Raw genomic sequence first — 27,974 nt, forward strand, 5'->3', positions numbered from 1 at the left:
GATTTGTTGCTTATGGTGCTTACCCGGGTTGAGTAGTGAATTAGGGGTGATTATTGATTTATGGTTAGCTTCGTTTAGTGATTCTAGCATTAGTTTTCTATGACTGTGGTGTAGCGTGCAGTCCAGGAGATAGTGTTTCATATCTTCTGGAGTGCCACACACATAGTCGGTACTTTTATTGGTAATTACGGATGAACAGCTGTTTAGTTGCATTGATTTACCTATACGAAATTTTGTGATAGTTTTATCCAAATGAGTGTTTGAGTGTTTAGGTCTTACTGAGTTAATTATTGGTTTGATATTGTAGTGCCATGCGTTTGGTGATTGGTCCCAGCTTTCCTTCCATTTATTAATGTAGTGTTTCCTTGCTTTTGACATGAGTTCTGTGATTCCTAATGGTAGTGTTGTAATATTGCTAGTGATTGGTAGTGCAGTTTTGGCTCCGTAGTCAGCCACTTCATTGCCAATTATCCCTACGGGAGCTGGGACCCATTCAAAGACTACTATTAGGTTAAGTTGGTTTAGTTCGTGGAGTATACTGTGGATAGCTGCAATAATATCTGGTCTAGTGGATTTATTTGTTTGAAGTGATTGGATAGAGCTGAGACTGTCTGAGAAGATAACGCTTTTCGAGTATTTTTTAGTTTTAATCCAAATGAGAGCTTCATGTATGGCTGTCAGTTCTGCTGTATATACTGATAAAGTATCTGACAGCCTGGCGTATTTAACTAGTTTAGAATGTTTAGATATTTTTTCTTCAACTACTGCGAAGCCAACCTTATCGTTATCTGGATTTTTAGAGTCATCTGTATAGAGATGGATGTGGTCAGGGTAATTTTCATTAGCTGCGGCTTCAAACATGATTTTCTTAAATGTTGGAAATGGAGTTGAATCCGTAGCTTTTTAAATCAGATATGGTGTGTGGCTCTCGACTGGCTGATTGATATGATATAGTGCCACTGGCGTGTTATCTATACCTACTTCTATTTCTATTTTACTAGCTTTAGTGGCGAAAGAATCATTAAGATTTTGATTGGTTTTGAATACTAGTCCTGGTTTAGCTATTATAGGAGTGAGTTCCTGAACTGGGTGATCTAGTTTAAGAGAGTGGATTTTTAGATGATTAAGATGTTGAAGATTGCGACGATATTTCAGTGGCATAATGTTAAACTCAACTTCTAAGCTCTGTCCGCTGGTATTTGATGGAACTTTAGCTATGATTCTAAGAGCTTGGTTTTGAATAACATCTAATTTATGTAACAGTTTGGGAGCGGCGCAACTGTAGGCTTGAGCTCCATAATCTATTCTGGATAGTATGCATGCTTTGTAAACCATAAGCATTGCCTCTGTTTGCGCTCCCCAACTGGTACCTGAGATGGCTCTTAACAAGTTTAAAGTATTTTTTTAGTTCGTTGTGTTCATGTCATGTCATGTCATAGGGCTTAACATGCACATTCAGAGCAAGCTGTTGTAGCGCACGCCTATCTTGAACGTTCGGTCAAAAAGAAAGTTCCGGAGCTAGTATTGTGTTCATGTCATGTCATAGGGTTTTACGTGCACATTCAGAACAAGCTGTTGTAGCGCACGCCTTATTGTGTTCAATTCACCGGACTATTTATATCCGTTTTGTCCGTCACGTGACCTGTACAAATACGTTCGAAGAATGTTTTGCCAGTTTCTCATGCGTTCCGCTTTCGTTTTGACCGGATCTTGTCCGTTACTCGTACGGTAATGTCTGTTACAGTGGCCGATTGCTTCTTCTACTTATAGCACACTATGACAGCATGGGATGTACACGTCTCTACATGACAGCTGGGACGTCGAAGGCTCCAAAGTATTTCCTAGTACATGAAATTCGCATGTTGCTATCTGCTGATCAAGTGGACACACTACTTGCCTTCCATGCCATAACCGGCTGTGATAGCTGTCTCAGTTCAGTGGCCATGGTAAGAAAACAACCTGGACGGTGTTCCAGCAACATCACACTTATCTGATTGGCCTTGGCAAGTGCACTCTCACAGAAAACATAGCTATATCAGCAGAGAAATTCATCTGTAAAATATATGGTGTGCCCGAGGTTGATACATGCAACAAAGCACGAGTCAAGTTGTTTTGTATTGGTCGTCCACAAGAGACTCTGCCACCAACCTCAGATGCGGCAAAGTTTCACATCATGCGTTCACACTATCAAGCAAGTGTCTGGAACCAAGCACACTCGCCATATCATGATCTTCCTCCAGTGACCGAAATGGGATGGATGCACCTGGACGGTCAGTTAGTGCCACGGCTACTCTCTCTGCCACCTATCCCGAAATCTTGCAGGGAGATCACATCGTGTGGTTGTACGAAGGGGTGCCTCAGCCAAAACTGCAGCTGCAGGAAAATCCGCATGGAATGCATCGATTCGTGCACCTGCAGGAAACTTGGCAACAACTGCCGGAACACTCATGACAACCAGGAATAAGTTCATGTGTGCACATCTACCTGTGTGTACACACAATGAAGGGATTGTATAATAACGCTTGACAACAGATATGATCAACTCATGCAATATGTTTCCTGCCAACATTTAAATCATATGTAGTGTGCCTCTGAGCTTTTAAAAAATGGGCCGTCTGTGTTCCTGATGGGGAGGGAGAGGGATGGGGCTTGCAGATCATTTCTGGTCAACGACCATTTTTGCAATAAATATGAGTTTAAAGCAGTTTCTTGACATTTGATATCAAAACGGAATATGGCATTGGATTCCTCATATATGAAAATCTACAAAAGCACATTTCATTAAAGTTTCTACCTTCTTTACTCAAAATGATATGTATATAAATACATTTCAGCCCGGCGGTGGCGGCCATCTTGGATTTCTCAATTTTGAGGCATTATCGGCCATTTTTGAGCTGGACATACAGCAGATTTGAGTTTAGCACCTTCCAATACCCCTAAAAAGCTTGTATGCCCTAAATGAACACCATTTGCCTTCAGCACTTTAAATATGTACATTTTCACAAATTCTGCCTAGTCTATTAGTGGAGATCAATGGTTTTTTGTATGATTTTATTCATCCTAGACATACCTTCATACATATAATATATATAATCTCTTGGATCAATCATCTATATATGGCCCACTATGTGGGTTAAACTACCTAAGTTAAATATTTGGGTCATACCGAGTCGGTATGGTTTGGGATCTTTACGGCGCTTTTTTTCAAGACGAGAATAATTGTATTTACACATGCGCGTAAGTATCATTACAAAACCTGCTTGATTTGTTTGTTTTGTTCGTCGAAGTTTTGAAAGACCTGGAACACACATTACGTGGTTTTTAAATAAACATTACAGAATCTAAAAATCAACACTGGCATGATCGCAATAAAACGGAGCCCTAGATTGGTTACGATATTCGTAACTGAATCGCCTCGTCATGTTCCGCCAATATTGTACTGGAACCTCTGGCCAGCAGGTTCTATTTGTAGAAAACTCATGAAGATTGTTTATATTTGCAGCAGATATGGAAACAGAAAATTATCGATTCTGGAGGTAGAAAACGGAAAGGGAAATTTGTTAAACGACACTTTAGTCCATTTCAGCTACATCTAAATGCTATAACCTCAGGGGTCGGTTGTTCAAACGTTGGTTAGCTTAACCTATGCTTAATAGAAATGTTCAAAACCAAGGACTGGATCAATACAAATAGTAATTGAAAACATAATGTTTCATTTTTGACCTCATGCTAACGCCTTCTAAAAAAAATTACATTTGCGGGATCAAACAGATAATAACACCCGCAAATCTAAAACCTTCATATGGTTATCTCCTAAATCAGAACTAAAGTTTAGTTTGTATTTTGTGCAATAATAATTAAAAGGAAAATATTAGACTAATCCAAGGTTAATTGAACTATGCTTTGAACAAGTGAGCCCTGTTTTCCGGGATTCATGATAGATTACATTCAGAATGGTACCACGCTCCAGATGATTTGAAAAGCTTGCTGTATATTGTTAAAAGTAAAAAGTCGCGAAAATCCGTAGAGAGCAGAACAGAATATACCAATATTAACACTCAGGTCGTTACACAACAGCGTTAGAGGAAAGTGCATAATAATTCGAATAAATTATGACAAGGAGGAGGGAAATGTATGCATAATAATATGTAATATTACATGACATATACTTGTACATGATAATTCAACAAAACACTTGTATCTTTCAAAGTAGACAATGCCAAACGTTTGGCATCCATTTTGTTGTGTGAATTAAGTCGCAATTTTGTTTTCTTGTTTTTGTTTTGTTGTTGTTGTTGATGATGTTGTTGCTGTTCTTGTTGTTGTTGTTGTTGATATTGGGGGGGGGGGGGTTTATAGGTGGGTTGGGTTGTTTTTGGTCGACCTAATGTTTGTAGTATCTCAAGTAGAATTTACCTTCCAAAACGTTCATACTTATGTAATGTAATGGAGTTAGAACTGTTACAAACAGGACGACCATTATGTCAATTTGAAATATGGATGATACACACACACACACACACACACACACACACACACACACACATATATATATATATATATATATATATATATATATATATATATATATATATATATATATACACATACATACATACGATGTACGGAGAGAGAGAGAGAGAGAGAGAGAGAGAGAGAGAGAGAGAGAGAGAGAGAGAGAGAGAGAGAGAGAGAGAGAGAGAGAGAGAGAGAGAGGGGGAGGGAGGGAGGGCGAGAGAGAGCGAGACTGATAATTTAAACAAGACAGTGTATTTAAAATGTAATTTATTGTCATTGAAAAAGGTTCCATTAATCAAAAATATCTTATTACATTTAGCAGCAAACTCAAGGCAGTTTCTTTAACTTGGTTTCAAGTTGTGTCCATAGGCTCAAAACACACCGAAGACGGCCGTTCTATATCGTCTGCTGTCAGATCTGTAGTTCGCACCAGCACTGACGCGGTGTGTTTTGTTTTTATCTAGTAAACTTAAAGCAGTGCTAGATTTAAATGCCTTGATGTGAGATAATTAATAGTAGGTGGGAGTTTGTTTTTTGCTGTTGTTTTTGTTGGCGCGTATGCTTGGGCGGGCTGAAATATTCTAATATGAATAATGTAAAAGAGCAAAAACACAACACTATCTTGTAGATCAATATAAAGGCTGGGGGGGGGGGGGGGGGGCAGCTTTATTGAATAAGGGCTTCTTAACGAAACTGACCGGCCTCGGTGGCGTCGTGGTAGGCCATCGATCTACAGGCTGGTAGGTACTGGGTTCGGATCCCAGTCGAGGCATGGGATTTTAAATCCAGATACCGACTCCAAACCCTGAGGGAGTGCTCCGCAAGGTTCAGTGGGTAGGTGTAAACCACTTGCACCGACCAGTGATCCATAACTGGTTCAACAAAGGCCATGGTTTGTGCTATCCTGCCTGTGGGAAGCGCAAATAAAAGATCATTTGCTGCTAATCGGAAGAGTAGCCCATGTAGTGGCGACAGCGGGTTTCCTCTCAATATCTGTGTGGTCCTTAACCATATGGCTGACGCCATATAACCGTAAATAAAATGTGTTGAGTGAGTCGTTAAATAAAACCCGATTGCTGCTGTTATGTGCATATTTAATGAGCGGTTGTCTTTCACTTGTCATTATCAGTATTACGGGGCGGGACGTAGCCCAGTGGTACAGCGCTCGCTCGATGCGCGGTCGGTCTTGGATCGACCCCCGCCGGTGGGCCCATTGGGCTATTTCTCGTTCCAGCCATATCAAAGGCTGTGGTATATACTATCCTGTACGTGGGATGGTGCATATAAAAGATCCCTTGCTGCTAATCAAAAAGAGTAGCACATGAAGTGGCAACAGCAGGTTTCTCTCTCTCAATATCTGTGTGGTCCTTAACCATATGTCCGACGCTATATAACCGTAAATAAAATGTGTTGAGTGCGTCATTAAATAAAACATTTCCTTCTTATTATTTTTTAATCATTATTACATGTATTACTTGTAATTGTGAAACGTGTGCTTGTTAAGTTGTGTGGGGATTTTCCTCTAGGTTAAAAAGGTATATAACAAAAAGGAAAAGGTGAATGAATGAATGAATGAATGAATGAAATGAATGAATGAATAAATTAATTAATTAATTAACCAGTCAATCACACAGATAACCATGCTCCTGCAATTCCATGGGCTACTCACTTCGATTAGCAGCAAAGGATATGTTATATGCACCATCCCTCATACAGGGTAATACATACCACGGCTTTTTTTTACACCAACTGTGAAGCACTGACTGGAACGAGAAATAGCACAAGAGGCCCATTCACGAGGTTCGATCCTAGATCGATTGCGCATCAGACTTCATCCCGCCCCCACAAAACTATATGAAAACAGTTAACGATACGGATCCAAAAAATAAATAAAATAAAATAAAAACATGAATGGAATTTAACTCATTCACTTGCAGTCCCTCGGTTAAGTCGACTACACAATGCATTAAAACCGTTGATCGTCTTTAAGATGTAGTCACCTCATTCCAAAGTTCAATATGGGTGACCTTTTCTTCTGAACTATTATACAACGGTATCCGGATGATTGTCCACGACGTTGAAATATGGTTCTTTGTCCGCTTTGAGAGGCCCTGATACGATTAGCCATGCCGTCTGCTACTTGCCTTTATGTGATCAGACGTGTCGTCTGCTACTCATCCAGGTTTACATTCCACTGCTGGTGACGTCTGGCTTTTCACTTGTGTCACGCCAAATCCCCTTGTTTCGTAAACACTTGTTAAGTCTTTCAATTTCTCATTCGTTGAAGGAATTAATATGCCTTCATTAGCACATGTCAGTGGGAAGAGACCAAAGCAAGTTGACGGACTGCATGGAGGCGACGAGATTTGGGTGGAAATAGATGATGATATCTTTGATCTCTGGTTTACGAGGTCTTAACGTTGTCATTTCATTTCATTTATAGTTATTTTCGTGCTTATATCCAATTAAGGTTCGAGCACGTTGTACTGGGCACACACCCCAACTGTCTGCACTGTCTTTAGTTGTTAAGCGTGTTCTGGTGGGAGCCGATACCAAGAGTCGAACCCAATAATAATGCATACCAACCATAAGTTCGATGGCTTAACCAGGCCGGTTAACGTCGTCACCAAATACGACCCTAATACAGGGTGGTACCGCTGTTACTTGGAACATTGGGAATAGGTAAACGCCCTCTCATAATATTATACTCACAATAAAGGAATGAATGAATGTTTAACGACACCCCAGTACGAAAAATACATCGGCTATATGGTGTCAAAATGCTCACAATATAGCTCGTTCGTATGTTGGTTACTTAATATATAGCATACTACATGGGCGTCCCTCTTTACCCTCTTTCTTTTTTTCCTCTTTCTAGGAGTGGCAGTCCTCTTTTAAGTGGTGCAGGAAGGATGTATTATGCTGAAAAGGATATCCTCGGGACTGGCTGTCCTCCTGTAGACGAGGCACTAGCTAGAGATCCATGGGATCAACCTCTCTATTTTGTTAAATGCCCATTTAACTCTGCATTGTGCAGAGATACGGTTCACATTTCTTCACAAATTATAATAGTTTACATGATTAAGTTTATGTACAATGTAGGAAGAAGACTAAATGTAGATTTGTTGCCCAAACCCCAAACCGTTTAATTGACAGGAGTATATTTTATTTACACCATCTAGGTCATAGGGTGTATAACACCAAATCAAAATGTCATGGTAATGATATAAAGCTGATATATGCAACCTTTCAAATATAAATACAACCACATCTTACCTTTGAAGTAAAATGGAACATATAACTGCCATTAATTTCTGAGGTAACAGGAAGTTACTTTGACTACTCTAGTTCTACACAAACATGTTCATCCTAATTAGATCAGCATCCTGTCACAATGTCATCAGTTCAGATCATGCCACGAATGGCAGGCATTGCAGTATTTAATATTTTATTTAAGGTCTCACTACAGATATCATCTGCCATTGAAACCCATATTAAATTGCCCAACTTCAAATGAAGATTGCCAATAGAACCTGTTCTCGTTGGCACTAACAACATACACCATTGCGAACATACATTATATAAGCATTTATTTTCGCTCCAAAATTGAGAACATTTTCGTCTCAGTTGTTTGCTATATGACCGCATCTGGCTGTAATACCGGTCCGAACAGGTGGTTCATTAACCGATTTAAAGGTCAATGTACAATATTACAAAATAATATGGGCAAAATACCAGCAGAAGGCTTACCATTAAACATACATATTGTTTTAAGTCTTCACCATTTTCTAGAAGTGAATATGTTAACCATAACTTGTGTCGCAATTAGGAACTATAGTGGACCGTGATCAATGAACTCTCACCCGGAAGTGATCTGTGTAGTGAGACCTAAAGTTAGGGACATTCAGATTCCATTTTGGTACACATATAGCTAGTTGACAGAGGTGACCAATAAGAAAAAAAACCTTCTAAATTGAGACGACGATCATTTTATTGCGGTCATAGTGGTCTGGTTTGTGGAATGGTTCTGGCTGTTACTCCCAACAGTGAGCCATGCTGCCATGAGCAGTGAAGAACCGGTACACACATTCCTTGTGGCCGTTTGCCTCCCAGCAGTGCAGTCTGCAAAACAGAGGAAAGGAATGTATGTTTAACGACACAACTAGAGCACATTAGACACCTAATACTAATGGCCATAGTTTAAAACAAATTAAATATTTAAATTCGTTTGTTTTCAGCATTGCATATCAAAACTATGGTTTTCAAATCCAGTACTTCGCTTTTGCATTTTATCCTTTTATTCTATCTTTATACCTTAGAGTTAAAAATTAAAGTTTTTAACGACACCACTAAAGCATATTGATTAATTAGTCATCGGTTATTGGATGTCAAACATTTAGTAATTTTGACATTTAGTCTTAGAGAGCAAACCAGCTACATGTTTCCATTAGTAGCAAGGGATCTTTTATATGCACCATCACAGAGACAAGACAGCACATACCACGGCCTTTGATATATTAGTTGTGGTGCATTGGCTGGGACTAGAAATAGCACAATGGGTCCACCAACGGGGGTCGATCCTAGACGAATCGCGAATCAGCCGAGCGCTTTACCATTGGGCTACCTCCCGCCCCGAATGTTTGTTTAAAACAAACCTCAACACATTTTAAACTTCGGGTGTTTGGTGTCTAATATATTGTTGTTTCAACACTTGGTCGTCAATCTATTTAACGACACCAAGCATCGTAAATGTGAATCTTAGGTTAACGTGTTAAAACTCCTGTTAACATATTGCATGTTATGGTGAAAAATGTTGGATGAATTACACATTTTCCGAGACAAATGGTTTTGATCGGGAAAATAGTGAAAACTAAACATCAATCACTTGTGGTTTGCATGCAAATACACATTTATTACAGCTAGGTTGGCACTGTGAACTTCTTGGCCATGTCATGTAATTGGAGTCGTATGTATATAAAAAAGGGTTGTAGGAGTTGGTTTCAGAAGGATTGTCTTTGGTGATGCAAAACATATAATGTGGCAATTTTGGTAGCGTTTTCGATTCAGTCAATAAAGCAAAATTGTTAGTATTAGAAAGTGCACACCAAAATTTATTTTCTTGCATCCTAAAATCCTGTATTAAAAGTAAAAGGGGTAAAATAGAATGTAAGATATGACGACTTCTTTCTCTTGGTGCTCATTTCCATGGCCATCTTGAATTTAAATGATGGTGCAATATCTCAGTTACAAAAGGTTGTTATAAATGATTCCCTTGAAACTGAAAAAAAAAACGTTATCACTAACATCAAAATCTTGTCCTAGTTAAAAGGACATTCTTGAGTTTGCTGCATTGTAAGATGTTTCCGACTAATAAAATAGTTCTTCGATTAAATTTACATATTAAATATATTTTCTTGTTTAGAATATCAGTGTCTGTATATTCAATGTGTTTCTGGTTGTATTAATATTTGTAAGAAGCCTAAACTGGATTTTGTCTTCAAATAATTTCGTATGTACGACAAAAACAATATTTTAGGAAATAAAATGCAATTTTACCTAGTACAAATATTAGAACGGTCAAAAACTCGTTGAATATACAGCGACAAATATTTTATGCAGAAAAATATATTTGATATTTAATTACAATTGTTAAAAAGTCTTTGTTAGTCAATAACATCTTAAAATTACAGCAAAGTCAGGAAAGTACCTTTAATGTAAAATACGATAAATTACAATTTCCTTGTTCTGACTGATATTGCAGTGGCTATCTTGGATTTAAATGATGTTGCAATGTTCGAGGTCAAAATATTTATACGATTACACTTACTTATTAAATATATTTTCTTGTTTAGAATATCAGTGTCTGTATATTCAATGTGTTTCTGGTCGTCTTAATATTTGTAAGAAGCCCAAACTGGATTTTGTCTTCAAATAATTTCGTACGTACAAAAAACATTTTTAGGAAATAAATTAGAAACACGTTTAATATACAGCCACTAATATTTTATGCAGAAAAATATATTTGATATGTAATTATAGTCGTCAAAAAGTCTCTGTTGGTCGATAACATCTTCAAAATTGCAGCAAACTCAGGAATGTCCCTTTAACAGAAATTAAGTGATCCTGGCCAATTGTCGAAATAACCATTTTAGAAACCAAACTGTCATAGCTTAATAAAAGCTGCTGTGTGATCCTTTACTTGGCTTTCCATGACATAAACGTAATGTGAATGTTGAACATTAGATTTGCGAATAATGGACGACAGTGGAACAGGTATACTGTGAAAGGTTTGTGAAATTGCGTCTGTTGGAACTCGGAAACAATTAACTGACTATAGAGGTCAAGCAGGCCATTTGAGACATAATTAAAAATACATTTCCACAGGTAATTACTGCGTTTATCGTCGCAGGTGTTAAAGGTAAAAGAATCTTTTATATACAGATGTTAAGTTTCAAGTTATTGTCCGTGTGTCCAATTAATGTTCAAGCACGCTGTGCTGGAAACGCAGGCTGTCGAGAAATAAGCTTGATCCAGTTGTTGTTGTTGGGGTTTTTTTTTTTTGGTTTTTTTTTTTTTTTTTCGGTTTTTTTTTGGGGGGTGTATTGTTTGTTTGTTTGTTAGATTGTTTGTTTTGTTTAACAACACCACTAGAGCACATTGATTTATTAATCATCGGCCATTGGAAGTCATGCATTTGGTTGCTGTGACAAATAGACAAAATCCGCTACTTTTGTTCATTAGCAGCAAGGGAGTTTTAATATGCACTTTCCCACTGCCTTTGATATACCAGTCGTGAAGCATTGATTGGGAGAAGAAAAAGAAAAACCAATCAGAGACAATAGGTCGAAAACGTCAGACGAGCGCTCTACCCACTGAGCTACTATTGGTATAGCTAATATAGCTAGTTGTTATTGTGTGTGTGTGTGTGTGTGTGTGTGTGTGTACGCGCGCGTGTGTGTGTGTGTGTGTGTGTGTGGGTGTGTACTCGTGCGTGTGTGCGTGTGAGAGAGAGGGAGAGAGAAAGAGAGAGAGAGACAGAGAGAAACAGAGAGGGACAGAGAGAGAGAGAGAGAGAGAGAGAGAGAGAGAGAGAGAGAGAGAGAGAGAGAGAGAGAGAGAGAGAGAGAGAGAGAGAGGGACTGGCAGAGAGAGACAGGCAGAAGGAGACAGAGAAGAAAGACAGACAGACAGAAAGTGGGGGTGGTCTTACACCTCTCCTTTGAGTCGTTAAACTCGCTCTTAGTGGGAGTCGGTACCGAGATAGGAACCCAGTACTTACCAGTCTTAAAGTTGAAGCTTTAATCACTACACCACATATTGTTACCTGCAGGTTGCTTGTGAGTTGAGTGGACAAATCTCGGACGCCGGACACAGCTGGGCGGGGGCGCCCGAACAGAGCGCTATATCTGTGCAAGAAAAACAATTAAAGATGTAATGTGTGTTAGAAGACGTTTCTTTTGTTTAACGACACCACAAGAGCACATTGATTTATTAATCATCGGCTATTGGATGTCAAACATTGTAATTTTGATATGTAGTCTTAGAGAAGAAACCCGCTATATGTTTCCATAGTCATGTCATGTCATGTCATAGGGTTTTACGTGCACATTCAGAACAAGCTGTTTCCATTAGTAGCAAGGGGTCTTTTATATGCACGATCCCACAGACATGCCACAGACTTTGATATATCAGTCGTGGTGTACTGGCTGGAACGAGAAATAGCCCAATGGGCCACCAACCGCGCATCAAGCGAGCGCTTTACCACTGGGCCACATCCGACCCCCTGTATGCGGTTAGAGATTATATACTCAACAGCAAAAGAAATGCAAATCAGGGTTATGATAAGTTTGTTAAGTAGACAGGCGCGTGTAAGGGGGAAGCCGGGGGGAGGGTCAAATTTTATTTTTGTTTGATGTGTTTTACCGGCTAGCATGGCTCGACCATACTAATTTGGCTATAAACTTTGCTCGCCATAATACAGACCCCACACCCCTGCACAATATCCTGCACACGTATCTAATAGAATAGGTAAACGATATCAACCCAGTGACGGATCTAAGGGGCCACAGGTGCCCGCCCCCCAAGAAAGAATGAATGAATGAATGAATGAATGAATGTTTAACGACACCCCAGCACGAAAAATACATCGGCTATTGGGTGTCAAACTATGGTAATGCAAAAATAAAGTGATGATCAACATCAATATAAAAATTCAAGGTTCAAACAAAAACAGTGTAAAGAACTGTGCAAAAATACAAATACAAATATCAAAGAATTTTACGGACACCGAATTTTACTCTAAACTTCAATTTGTGCTGTATTGGCCATTCTCAAAGAGAATGTTACACCCCTGCACCACGGTGAGGTTACAGCACGCGCAGGGGCCCAAGAAAGAACAACATTTTTGTGACAGTTGTACTTTTTTTTTTTTTTTATTCATTATTTACATTGGAGAATCCGAGGAATCCCATTGGGAACGTTTGTGCCCTTCGGTCACATGTCATCCCCCCCCAAAAAAAAACCCACAAAAAAAACAACAAAAAACCCCACAAAAAAACAAAAAACAAACAAACAAACAAACAACAACAACAACAACAAGAGAGGATTTTCTGGATCCACCACTGCAGCCTGTAATTCTTTTGAATCTCAATATGTGCTAATCTCTTCATACAAAGCAAGCCTTTAATGTTTTACAGCTGAAAATTATATTCGCGTTTCTTTTGGTATTCAGTATAGTATAGTATGGTATACTGTTGTGAAAATTGTGAAACTTTAAACAACATGTTTATTACTTGTCCGACTAGTTGGTAGATGCATTCCTCGTGGAAACGAACTTTCAAACACATTATTTGAAAAAGACAAATATGTGAGTTAAAACTTGGTTTTGCTCGAGTCAGGACAGGTATATTTATAAAACGGAACCAAACTAGTGATACAGGTTCATAAATAAATTGTTTTCCTATTTTGAAACTTAGCTTTGTGGCACTGGCACCATGACACTATATATCCCGGAATCGTGAGCACATTGCTGGAACTATATAACCCGGAATCGTGAGCACATTGCGGATGGACTATATAACCCGGATCGGGAGCACATGTGCTGGAACTTCATATAACCCGGAATCGTGAGCACATTGCTGGAACTATATAACCCGGAATCGTGAGCACATTGCTGGAACTATATAACCCGGAATCGTGAGCACATTGCTGGAACTATATAACCCGGAATCGTGAGCACATTGCTGGAACTATATAACCCGGAATCGTGAGCACATTGCTGGAACTCAAAGGGACATTCCCGAGTTTGCTGCATTGTAACACGTTTCCGACTAATAAAATAGTTCTACGATTAAACTTAAATATTAAATATATTTTCTTGTTTGGAATATCAGTGTCTGTATATTCAATGTGTGTCTGGTCGTCTTAATATTTGTAACAAGGCCAAACTGGATTTTGTCTTCAAATAATTTCGTACGTACAAAAACCCCATATTTTTAGGAAATAAATTGAAATTTAACCTAGTACAAATATTAGAACGATCAGAAACACGTTTAATATACAGCCACTAATAGTGTATGCAGAAAAATATATTTGATATGTAATTACAATTGTTAAAAGGTGTCTGTTAGTCAATAACATTTTAAAAATTGCAGCAAACTCAGGAATGTCCCTTTAATGCCTTGTAAGGTATCAACTGATAATGTTGTTAGCAGCTGTTAAAATACATGTCTTTAAAACGTTAATGTGTGTTTTGTTTATAGACACCACTAGTGCACGTTATTTCATTAATCATCGGTTGTTGGTTGTTAAACATTTGTTAATTCTGACATATAATCTCAGAGGTAACTGGTTTCATGATAGTTTCCAATTACAAGAGATCTCTTATATGCACTTTCCCACATTCATTTCAACTTATTTTCGTGCTTATATCCAATTAAGGTTCAAGCACGCTGTCCTGGGCACGCACCTCAGCTATCTGGGCTGTCTGTCTGGTTAGTGGTTAGTGAGAGAGAAGAGAGTGTAGTGGCCTTAAACCTACCCACTGAGCCTTGGAAGAACTCGCTCTGGGTGGGAGCTGGTACAGTGCTGCGAACCCTGTACCTACCAGCCTGTAGTCCGATGGCTCAAACACGACACCACCGAGGCCGGTACAGATAGGACAGCACATACCACAGCCTTTGGGGCATTGGTTAGAACGGCAAAATTTCAATCAAAGAATAAGCCCCCCGAAGGGGTTTGATTCTACGACCCAACCACCTCAGACGAGCACTCTACCGACAGAACTAAATCCCGCCCTGTTTTTGAAAGCAAAATTGTATATGCTTGTTCTAATTAATGATTACAGAGGGTCCTGGCAATAATTATTTCGTCGTTTTAATTTATAATAAGAGACAAAAACTTACACAAGAGAGAAACAGTGAGAAGAAACAGCAGTTTCATGTTGATATTCTATAGTGAAATGATATGGTGTTTCAGCTAAGTTTTATCAGTTGAGATACCAGATCATACACGTCAAACGTGCGGCAGATAAAGGCGTTTAGCCTTGCTTAATACATTTGACCGTGTATTGGTGGTTGTTTAGACACTTTTAAGAGAGAGAGAGAGAGAGAGAGAGAGAGAGAGAGAGAGAGAGAGAGAGAGAGAGAGAGAGAGAGAGAGAGAGAGAGAGAGAGAGAGAGAGAGAGAGAGAGAGAGGGATATATAGGCAGAGGAGAGACTATACACAACACAAACAATGGTGAGAGAGAGAGAGAGAGAGAGAGAGAGAGAGAGAGAGAGAGAGAGAGAGAGAGAGAGAGAGAGAGAGAGAGAGAGAGAGAGAGAGAGAGAGAGGCGCTGTCGCCATATAGTTTCCTCCTACCGATAAAACAGCAAGGATCTTTTACTTTCCCATATACCACGACCTTTGATGTACTAGCCGCGAAGCACTGGTTGGAACTGACCAAAAAACGTGCCCAGATGGCAATCGATCCTGCGACTGATCGCACGTCAGACGAACGCTTTACCGACGCCCGCCCTAGAGTAGTTACTAGTCCAGTACCATTTACAGGTATTCCAGGATTCCAAAAAGAAAAAAAGAATAAGAAAAAAAACCTCAGGAGGTGAATGCGTGTCTATTCTTATGTCTCGGTATAATAGAAGTAATAAAATTATCAACATTTAACTGAAATTCATTAGCTATCCAGCATTCGGATTAAAAAAAAAAAAAAAAAAAAAAAGCAATATCGTAAGTACATATATAAAATTTATAACTTTTATCACATAATTTCGTTTATAAACCTCCATTTATGTTCCATGATAAAATGTGAATTGTCCCCCGCGATGTAATAACACGTGAGCTGTGGTAGGCGTAACCAGTGTTTTATATGGGAGCAATCAATATTGGGGAGGGGGGAGGACAACCACACTGTGTAGAGTTATGGGTCGGTAGGAAAATATATAACGTGGTGGGGGGAGTAGTATGAATGAGGGGAGTATTACAACTTATAGTACCACTGGCGTAGGAAGCTGGGGGGGGGGTGGGGGAGGGGGCATGGGAACAGCGCTTTTTAAAATATATTTATACTTGTATTTATGTGTGTGCCGCCCCCCCCCCCCCCCCCGCCCCCACTTTTTGGCACCTTCCTACGCCCGTGTTATACAGCAGAACTACTACAATCATCGCTGATTGCAATTTATTTCCAAGACTGTGTAAAACAAATCAAATAAATAATGTAAAACAGACGAAACAAACAGAAACTAAATGTAATGATTTAACGCGGATTTGTGTTCTTCAGTCAGATGGCCCAACATCGGTCATAGATAATTAACAAGGTCCCGCACCATCGGGTATAGTTTGGCTGAAAAACATTTCGTTAGTCAAATGTTAAGTTAATTTGTGAACATATTGAAATATGTATTTTTATTCGTTTCGTCTTTTAACATGCTTATGCTTAGCTATTTGCATTCAGAGAAATAACGGCATGGGCTTTCAAAGCGTCACCCGCAATTACAAGAGGAACCGTTATTTAAACCAATTGTCGCAAATTTCATTTGACAGACGCCTAACCCCCGCTGATTAAACAATGTGTTAGTCTGTCGTCAAAGAAACATTCGCTGCCTTTCGAATCTGATTAAAAAGCGATCTTACTGTCTGTTGCTGAGATCCCCGGACGTTAGTTTATCTAACCAAGCCCACCCACAGCTGGTAATCTAATCACGCATAACATATTTTCAGTTCTGTGTTAACCTGATTTTTCATTTCAACTTATTTTCGTGCTTATATCCAATTAAGGTTCAAGCACGCTGTCCTGGGCACACACCTCAGCTATCTGGGTTGTCTGTCCAGGACAGTGGGTTAGTTGTTAGTTGGTTAGTGGTTAGTAAGAGAGAAGAGGGCCTTACGCCTACCCATTGAGCCCTTAAGAACTCACTCTGGGTTGGAGCCGGTACCGGGCTGCGAACTCTGTACCTACCAGTCTGTAGTCCGATGGCTTAACCACTGCGCCACCGAGGCCGGTTATTAACCTTAAAGGAATGCTAAAGCAAGGCTTTTGGACTGGTGTGCATATTCAACGATACATAATGCACACTATTGCTTAATATCAACAAGTACAATCGTATAGTTAATTAATAAAACGGTTAAATGTGACGGCTATTATATATAACGGGCGCAGCCATTTTGTACCATCCCAGTGAATACGCCCTCTGGCGAGCTGGTGGTTATGTAATACCTAACGTGTCACGTCAGGAATTAGTCTTCGAACTGAAGAAACAAAACATACCTGATTTTTGCGGATGCATCGCAATGTTCTGTATATCTATCCCAGTAACACAGCAACGTGTATATGTGGTTTATTTTTCAATACAAAATAAACCACCATTGTCAAAGTGTTGTAATAACTGTATTATATTTTGTATATAAATTAACCCACGTACTGAAATAATAGTCGGAGTGTTTTCTTGCTTAATTGATCTTTTCTTCCCGTGGCCTGTACCTGTGGTTCTTGATTGGCAGGTGTATATTTAGACGGTCCCTAGACACTGTGTCTAGACACACTAAAAGGACGTACCTCTTTTATTAAGATCACAGGGTATTGTGTGATAACCTCAAATCGTAATGGACTTTTCCAGCTTTATTACTGTAAATAATTCTGTAAAACCCTTGATTAAGTAGACTTTCCTTTCTAAAATCACAAAACTGATCAATTACGTAGTCCCAGAGAAAAGAAAATTATCACTTGGGTATCGAGAGTGGTCATTTTTGCTCGAACGTATCCTACCAATAGGCCTAACAATATGCATTTTTTCTTTGGATTTTTTAAAAGAAAAAAAAATACTACAACTCCATTTCGTTATATTGATGCAAATTGAAATATATTTAGTTAAATAGTTTATTATACTATCAAGTCATTTATGTTGTTTTACAAGTCAGGTTGATGAAAGCAAAGCGCCTTGTCGTAAATTAGAGCATTTGTTTACACTGTGCATAATAGAGAAGTTGGACCTGAGCTGACGTCACTTCGCCCCAAGCTATACCACCGGACGTCACAAAAACGAAACAAAATGGTTGCCCCCAGTTAGCAGGAATAATCACGGGTTTTTTTTATTACTTCTAAAATTACGCGTTTTTCATTTGTTAAAGTGTCAGTATGTGTTGGTGGTCCAGGTATGCATCTTTCCAACACATCAGGCTCTTGTTGGAGTTTAGTCTACCTTTAAGGGTAAAGCTCATCAGTTGACATACATGTATATTAACAATTTACAGGCGTGATTGATGGTGGTTTAAAAACAGATAAGGAGAATATATATATATATATATATATATATATATATATATATAAGAAAATGTGTATAGAACTCTGTATAAAATTTCATGACACAAAGTGTCATTTTTGAAACTATGTACAACTGTAAATGATCTTCTTTTAAACATTTTGTATACATGTGTTCTTAACTTAGCCTGCATAATTCGTTTACGTGCGTCATTAGTACCTGAAGAACTGTATCAATTTAAACATAGAAGGACAAATTCTATAATATTTCTTAAAACTCTATAACCATTGTAACAAATGCACAATAAAATGGCATGAAACTCATCCTCAATCTCATCCAAATGACACAAAACACACAATCTATTAGATCTTTTAAAGGGACATACCCTAGTTTTTAAACACTAAGGCATATTTTTTACTATTAGAGACCTTTTTTGAAAACTGAAATCATACTTTGCTTAGATTTGTTGTTGTTGTTGTTGTTGTTTGGGGTGGGTTTTTTTTTTTTTTTTTAACTGGATCCATAGGTTCGACGACTTGCCAAAGTTTTGTTTTTCATAGTTATTATAAATATTATGAGACGCTAAAAAATTTTTTAATAATGTGGGAGCCGCTACCGAGATGCGAATTCGGTACTTACCAGGCTAAAACTATTCCAGCATAGTATTACATTCTGATTACAACGAAAGTGCAATGGGCAATGGGCCACTAGTTTTACATGCTCATGTACCACTGGGGTTTCGAACACGCCTCTCACGAGTAAAGTCTCTGATATGATCAGGGGCCTGACTCGGGACTGGAGGTAGTTATTTAATTGGACAATTTAGAAATTTTTAGAATTTAATCCAACAAAAGAAAAAAAGAAAAAAGGGGGCTGAGGCGCTTTCAGATGCGCAAAAAAAAATTAAATCCTATTGTCTTTATTACACAACAAATTTTGACATATAACGGCGCTTTAATTTTTGATGGGCTAGTCCAAAAGAATTATTTAATAAACGTTACTAAAGCTAATTCTACTAAAATTTAATACAAGGAGGTTAAAGAGGAAGGGTTGGTTCAAGCCCCACAGGAAGATTTCACAACTAAAAATCACCTTGACACTATCCGATTGGAACCTGAAGTGTAGTGTAACCTGCGCCATTGATGAGGATCTCACAATTTAGGAGGAAATTCCAACCAAAACAGAAAAACAGTGTTTGACGGAGTTAACATGTTTAAAAGAGCCGGGATTCCAGAAATTATTCGATCACATCAGAAAGATGATTTTTATTTGAACTTTCTTAGATCTTCAGTTACAGATATTGCTCAGACATTGGCAGGTATTCTATTTAAAACGTCGAGTCGATCAATTAGTATGCCTTCTTATTTCATGTGCATTCCTCCTTTGGAGGTTGGAGATCTACAGTCTGTACAGACTTCTTTGAGGTGTTGGAAATTATGAAGATGACAAAGGCAAATATATTTATATTATGACAACACAACTGATCAGTGATGGTTAAAACAAATCCACTTAATTTCCCTGCATCAGCACCATATACATAATAAATAAAAATAAAAATAGATCCCCTAAAACAGTTTCATACAAGACGTAAACTGAATAATAAGTACATCTTAGCATGTACTATATTATCATAAAGAACAAAATTAAAAACAAAATATTTTAATTGAAATGCCAAAATGTAATTGGCGAATACATATTTAGATTGGCGAAAGAAATGGAAGATTGGCAAATATTTTGGTTAACAAAAATAGCCACCCAGGGCTAGCCTAGTTCATAAAAATAAACTCGAATGTTTGACATTACTGTGCATTTACATTCGAGTTTATTTTTATGAACTAGGTCTAGCCCTGACATTTTAAATCCATCCATCTGTCTGAATACATAAAAAAAAAAAAAAACCCAAGAGTAGTTTACATTTATGACTTTATAATTTTTGACAAATGGATGAGTTTGGACAGATATTAAAAAAGATCACTGCCTGGACCCAATGGGCAAAACTGGAACTGCCCGTGAATGTCAGACCAACAACATCTTCTGTTTAATTAAAAGATGAGTCGGCTTGTATTAGTATCAACGTTTTTGTACTAAATACTGAGAGGCAAAATAAGGAGTGTCTTTCCACAAAGTTGACCAACACACAACAATATATGGTAAGCAAGCAACCCCCATCACCATTTTTTGTTTTGTTTTGAAGGGTGTGGTGCCGCGTGGCCGCCCTGCTTTAATTTTCACCCAGCGAGAACACTGACCATCCATTTGTTATCATCTAACAAAAACAGTAGATGACTACATGTTGTGTAGGACACATGTATGTTAATGAAATAAAACACTTCTTATCTTAGGATAGCCCAAGTACCCTGACAGTAAGAGAGCAAGACAGACATTTGGACAGTTATACGCTCTCATTGTGGCCAGAGCAAACTGTATATCAAAACTGCACAATCTGTGCCTACCAAATAGTAGGCCATGATTCCTGCTCTAATGCAACAAAAATCCTATGTTTGATATTAAATACCTTTACATATACTATAGATCATTTTCAAGATCACTGATAACAAATATTTCACATATTAATCACTAATACACACATTGCAGTTCATAAAGAAACCTGACAGCACCCACTTTCAATAATGTTCCGGTTAAATACGTAATAGGGGCACTTGCAGTCTGTTATGTTTTTATTATGTACCTTCAAATTATTTTCTGGCAGAAAGCCTGCATATTTGTGTGTTTTTGTGCAGGTCCGAGAAGATGGATATACTGGAGACGAGAGCTCGATGTTTTGGCTGACCTCGGCTATTTCCTGCTGACCACATTTTCAGGTAAAAACATGGAGAAAGAGAAACAAGATCTATGCATTTCATGTGTATGGTTCTGTAACCAATAATATTTTAAAAGTTAGTTTGTTTTGTTTAATGACAACATAAGATCACATTGATTTATTAATCATCAGCTATTGGATATCAAACATTTGGTAATTTTGACATATGATATAGTCTTAGGAAGCCCACTAGATTTGTCCATTAGCATGTGTTTGCACCATCCCACTGACAGGATAGCGCATACCACAACCTTTGATTTACCTGTTGTGGTGCATTGCCTGGAACGAGAAACTAGTCCAATGGGCCCACTAATTAGGGTTGATCCCATGTCTACACCCCCTCCCCCTCCCCCTCCCCAAATATTGTGTTTTTGAGACTTGTCTGTATTAAAATATTATTCAGGGCAAAGCTGTACATAGTATAAATTTACAGGCCACTAAGAATGGAAAATTGGGATAATTAATTTATTTTTATTAACATATTGTGACCTTGTACATGAGTAAAAAAAAAAGAAGAAAGAAAGGGTGACAAGTTCTATGTACAAAACTACATGTATATATGTAAGTTAAATGGTCCTGTGCATGTTTTTCATGAGGGTGGGGCCCATGCTTATAAAACATTAAGTCTACACTCGGATCTCTGCTGATGTTACACACATGTATTATGTATGACTAAAACGTTTTATAAGCACATGACCTGTTTTAGGTCCTGTACCATGTGTATTCATACATGTACAAAAGACACAATCTCAGTCTAGACATTCAGAGACTTGTGAGCATCTTGTGAAAGTAAGAACTGTCTGACTAAGCCCACAGCTAAAAGCTGATGAGGAATGGCAGGTGTGTGGCACAGATAGCCACAAGAGACAAGCCCCTGTCATGGTTGGAGAGACAAGGACTGGGATGTGGATGTGGAGAGCGAAAGAAGTTGAAAGATAGGAGGAGTTGCCAGATTGGAAAGAAATGAGATGGAATCTAAACGAGAGAAAGAAAAGGGGGCAGTGGGATAAAAAAAAAAAAGAAGAAGAAGAAAAGAAAAGAACTGTCTGCGAGTGGTATTGACTGTTTTTTCTTAAGGATGATTTCAGTCCCAGATCAGATCCCTGGCCATGCCAGAGACGGGACCCGTGATGGACATGTCTGAAAGCCTAGTGGTATACAGCCATGCACAAAGAGTTCAAGCTCAAGCTCAAACAGTTCAAGATCAAGCTTAAGTACAAATTATGTGATAGATTTTTAAAATTGTATAATACTAATGCCTGTATTCTTCTCCTGCCCCAGGTTTGCAGACAGTCGGAGAGGAATATGTGAACATCATTCAGGTGGATGGTTCTCTGAGGAAACTGCCAGTCACATGGGTGAGGATTTGATGTTAATATTTGGGATGTGCAGGATGGTACCTACATATATAGCAGGGGGTCAAGGTCTTTCAAAACATTTCTAATTAGCAAAACAGAGTTGGGTCTGTTTAAATTAAATTAATTAGGTGGTATCTTTAACAGATAAGACTTAATATATTCTTTTTCATACATATCTGCAAAAAAAAGAAAGATTTATAAGACATTTTAATTGTTTTAGAATTTCAGTATATGGTGCAGTAGTGGTTGCACATTTAACATCCATCACAGATCAATCAGTTTCATTAAGTGTATATTTCAGTGGTCTGTATGTTTTTGGTGTCTGGGTCATCACTGTGGAACAGCGAATTAGATGTCTTTAAATAGATTTTTGATACCAAAATTTTGTTGCAGTGTCCTCTCCAGGGGCTGTGTAAAAAATAACTTTTCTACTACAGCTGCTATTAAAGTCAATTTGTGGCTTAAAAAAACTATCCCACAAATTGTGTACTCCAAAATATTTTCAGGTCTCTGACAATTGCAAGAAGTATATTTGCATTTGTGCATTCCTTGCAATAATAGTTTATGTAACCCATTTCTCATTGGCGTATTAAATTTAGGAAATCATTGACATTGTCATGATGTAAAACAAAATGAGTTTTCTTATTTTAGCACAATCCATAAACAGTTTAATTATTCCAATTTTCAGTTCTCAGAGGCCTCATTTTTATTAACAAAAAATTCATTATTTTCGCTATAGAAACGTGTTCTCATGATCACTCTGCATGTGTTGGGTCCATACGCTCTGCGGAGAGTGCTGGAAAACCTGGAGCGCCACCTACAGACCGCGTCTCTTGACGTCTCGGAGGAATCACAGCAGTTCCTCCTGCGTTCGATACCAGTGTTAAAACACATGATCACCATCTTACATCGGAGCCACCTCGCCGTGTTCTATCTTCACGGAGCATTCTACCACCTCGCTAAGCGGATCTCTGGAGTTCATTATGTAAGTAGGGCATAAGCATATCCAAGCTCACGCAGCCCCTGAAATTTATGATGGCAATTTTGTACAAATAATAACAAAGTAAATACCCAATAATAATCAAATGCTATTACCAAATTTGCAACGGTTTGTGCAGTGACACTGCCAATTGCTATTGCTTATGTCGAGGTCTGCACATGTAATTCACTAAGCTAACAATAATTAGGCAGGTATTTATCTTGTTAATTTGATCTGTCACTTGTGTCACTGGATGGGTAATGCTGTACATCTTATTTGTGGGGTTACAATATATTGAAAATGAACATTTAGTATAGTATGTCACACCAGGGGACAACATCCAACACAAATAAAACTTTCCACATCCTTGACGTACTTCAATTTCTGTATTTGTTATTAATATTACAGATTCACTTCATGTCACACCAAAGGATGACATCCAACATAAAAAAAACTTTCCACATCCGTGACATACTTTGATGTCTGTATTTGTTAGTAATATTACAGATTCACTTCATGTCACACCAAAGGATAACATAATCAAAACTTTCTTCCACATCCTTGACTTACTTCGATGTCTGTATTTGTTGTTAATATTACAGATTCAGTACATGTCACACCAGGGGACAACATCCAACACAAACCACACTTTCCACATGCTTGACGTACTTCGATATCTGTATTTGTTATTAATATTACAGATTCAGTACATGTCACACCAAAGGACGACATCCAACACAAACAGAACTTTCCAAATCCTCGGCTGGCTGTCCTTGGCACAGTTGGCAGGAAGTCTGGTGCTCCAGTTGTACACTTTGTGGAAACTACAACAGAAGACAGTTGATCAAACTGATGCATCAGCGTTAAGTCACAGGTATGTACGTACAGTGGACTCCATCCAAACTGACATCTGTGAAATCTGGCCTGGTTCAGGTCAGGACATATGGCTTAATGTGCACATTCAGAGCAACCTGTTGTAGGTGTAGATGTTGACCCATGCAGGCTCCTCCGTCCAGGACAGGAAAGTGTGTGGGGATGGTGGGACGTATTGACTTTTTTTTAGAGTCCAGGCTGAAGACTATCACTATTGCAACACCATACAAATTGTATTTGTAACATCATTAGAGATTTGAGTCTAGACTCCATAAAGTTTTATAAACACATGTCCTAGATGTCTGGGTAAGCTAGCACAATCTCAAAGTTCCAGTGACAAAAGGTTGGGTTATATTGATCTAATCTAGCAATTTGTGTATACTGGTACATTTCGTCAGTGTCTCATGAATCTGGTTTAGAATGAGTCCACTGGGTGTTAAAGATGAAGGGATTAAAATAGGTTTTTATTCAGGGAACTGTTTATTCAGTACTGTTTTGGGTTGCTCACCTGAGGTGCAATGGGTCGCAGGATCTATTGCCCCCCGGTGGACTTGGAAGTATGTCTAATCGCAATATCAATATCCCATAACCAGTGTATCAAAGGCTGTCTAAGAAAATGCCTATAAAAGACCCATTGCTGCTTTATGGTTGTGAGTAGCATATGTGGCAGCAATGTGTTTTCTTTCTATCAACTAAATATCAAAATGACCATATGTGTTACACCATGTAGTCGGAGCCGTATTAGTGCACAGGCCGACTAGGTCTAGGGCATCAAATTCAATTTGTGGGCAAGAATGTTTTTTGTGCTCCAGCCTGGTATTACGATTATAGTTTTGGAGGTGGACTGGAGGAGGGGCCTAAAAATATTAGTGGCCTATGGATGCCAAATACTCGAATACGTCTTGAAACAAATATTCTATTCCTTTCACTGTCCTGTGACATATATATTATATTGCATGTTTTGAATTTACTGTTGTAGAACCTCGGAACTGAACGTTGTTCCGCCTGTTCGGAAGTGTTCCCTGTGCCTGGAGTCGAGAAGATCCACGACCACCACCCCGTGCGGCCATCTCTTCTGCTGGGCCTGTATTCACGAGTGGTGTCAAACCAAGGTCAATTTAAAATAAACCTGTCGTAGAGTTCGTAAAAGATAATTGTCTTAAAATATTCATTTCAATTTAGAAAACTAATTCAGAGCTTTTATGCAGTCTGCTGGGTGGAATATACAATATTATTAACTACATGTATATGGTTAAAAATACCATGGTTCATATCAGTGTTGTGTCCGACTAAAACGTAAATAGGGAAGTAACACCTCATTGTTGTGCGATTGAAACATCAAGACCTTACTGGATAAGTGATATAAATTAAAATAGATTATGGGTAATGAATAGGATATTAAACTCTCTGCGTTTTCATCTCGTGTTTATAATTTTATCACTCAATAAAGCTTATGACAAATGTAAATTATTTCATTCAGGACATAAACATGATACGAAATGGAAGCTAATTTCATATCTCTAAATAGCTCATTTATTAGCTCATTAAGTGCATAAAATCAAGATAAGTATTTAACTACACATTTTTGTTTGTTTCTTCTCCAGGCTGAATGTCCGCTGTGCCGAGAACGATTTCCTCCTCATAGACTGGTTTGCTTAGTGAACTTCGATCCAACATAACCATTGGTCTGTTGTTAGTTAAAGTGCAATAAATGTTTATTTTTAATCATCGAATTTGTTTGTCATGGAAATGTGTTTATTCTTCACCAGACAAACTCGCATACAGTACTTGTATAGATGGAATATATATAAATTTTTTAATATTACACAGAATACAGTATTGAGTATTTAATTTTTAATCCAGTGCAAAAAAGTTTGCAAGCGTACATTGTAAGATGATTTTACAACAAAGCTACGTTAGAAAACAGAAGCCTACTTTGAATAGTGTGCGTTTGTTGTTTAACAATACCACTGTAGCACATTGATTTAGTAATCATTAGCTATTGGATGTCAAACATTTGGTAATTTTCAGTCATAAAGAAGAAACCCACTACATTTTTTCATTAGCAGCAAAGGATCTTTTATATGCATCATCCCAGAGACAGGATAACACATACCACGGCCTTTGATATACCAGTTGTGGTGCACTGGCTGCAACGAGAAATAGCCCAATGGGCCCACCGACAGGGATCGATCTCAAACTGACTGTGCATCAAGCGAGTGCTTTACCACTGGGCTACGTCCTGCCCCATGGCTGAATAGAGGCTGGGTCTCAGAATATCGTGGGATTCTACCCGAGGATTTATGGTCCAGCTGTGTTTCTAAATGTAGAGGTAATCAACAAGCTGAGGAACTTTAAAGAAGAACAAACATAATGTATGCATTTATATTTTTTATTCCACTATAAAATGTATTGCAGTCACCCTGCATGTGTCAGCAATTGCTAGCCATTGTTAACAAGATGAGAATTGGTTGTAAAAAATAGCCCATCATGCACATACAATCTTGGACAACTGTGGTTCATAAATAAAGTGAAGATTTAAAAACATTTATTTTCTTCACCTATAAAATACTTTTTGAATACTTGTTTTACATTACGGGTACCTAAAAAATATGCCTTCTTAAGCTGAGAATACATCAGACGATGGTGTCCTGACCCCATCCTGGCACATAAAATTTTAGTCTAGATTTTAAGGCTTTAACAAAATCTTTTCCACATGAGCAGCATGGAGTTAAAAGTCTGGACACCTTGTTAAAGTTTTAATCGGGACTTTTTAAAAGTTTTATAAGCATGAACCTTGGTTATTTATTCATGTTGGTTGGTAATGTTTTAACCCATTGATAACTGGCTTGTTTTCATACAGTTTGCGGCCTAAGACTAACTCCGTTTATCCGTATAACTTGGAGGGACAGATTGTTGGTTGTCACCAGCTTCAGTGGTGTAGTGGTTAAGCCATCAGACTTACGGTTGGTTGGTAGTGGGTTCGCCTCCTAGGACCAGCTCCAACCCAGAGCGAGTTTAACGACTCAATGGGCAGACCTGTGTAAGACCACTATACCAACTTCTCTCGCACTAACCCACTATTCTGGACAGACCGACCCGATAGCTGAGGTGTGTGCCCAGACAGCATGCTGAAACCGTAATCAGATAAGTATAGAATCCACTGGAATGCTGCTTTGTTTTCTGAACCTTCATCAGGGCATCACACTGCTACAATATCAGAAAACATCTGTTGAGCTAGCACTCCGCAAAGAGTATAATGAGTGACCTTCACCCAGACATTTCAACACAAAAATACATCAACAAAAAACAGGCGAGTATTACAAGTAACAATAACAAACATTACGCTGACCGCAATTTAACAAGTCACCACAAACGGGCATGTTCATTTTACACCAAATGATAATGTGTTCGTTTTCAATCTAGGTGTTTTTCAGTACAATGAAAATCTTAAAAAATATATATAGATATAGCAGGGAATTAATGACCATAACACAAGTCACCACACTTTACATCGAACAAAAATCCAAATGTTCATTTTTGTTTCAAATATCTTTAAACGTGTGAGTATTACAAGTATTAACAACCATAAAACAATAAGTGAATAGTGATGAGATGTTAACCAGTCACCAAGCATTAGTAATTTTGATTTAATTTTTGATATCGAGTA

General features: G+C 38.2%; 1 protein-coding gene across 1 annotated transcript; it reads left to right on the plus strand.

The window, feature by feature from the left end:
• The first annotated feature begins 19,311 nt into the window (after nt 1-19,311).
• On the plus strand, nt 19,312-26,032 carry LOC121381361 (peroxisome biogenesis factor 10-like). Its single transcript, XM_041510646.1, has 7 exons — nt 19,312-19,591; nt 21,015-21,095; nt 22,376-22,452; nt 23,192-23,437; nt 24,133-24,305; nt 25,284-25,416; nt 25,909-26,032. The coding sequence occupies exons 1-7, from the start codon at nt 19,483-19,485 to the stop codon at nt 25,981-25,983; spliced, it is 894 nt and encodes a 297-aa protein (XP_041366580.1). The 5' UTR covers nt 19,312-19,482; the 3' UTR covers nt 25,984-26,032.
• Nucleotides 26,033-27,974: the final 1,942 nt, after the last annotated feature.

The sequence above is a fragment of the Gigantopelta aegis genome, chromosome 9 (assembly GCF_016097555.1).
Source record: "Gigantopelta aegis isolate Gae_Host chromosome 9, Gae_host_genome, whole genome shotgun sequence".
Taxonomy (NCBI): Eukaryota; Metazoa; Mollusca; class Gastropoda; order Neomphalida; family Peltospiridae; genus Gigantopelta; species Gigantopelta aegis.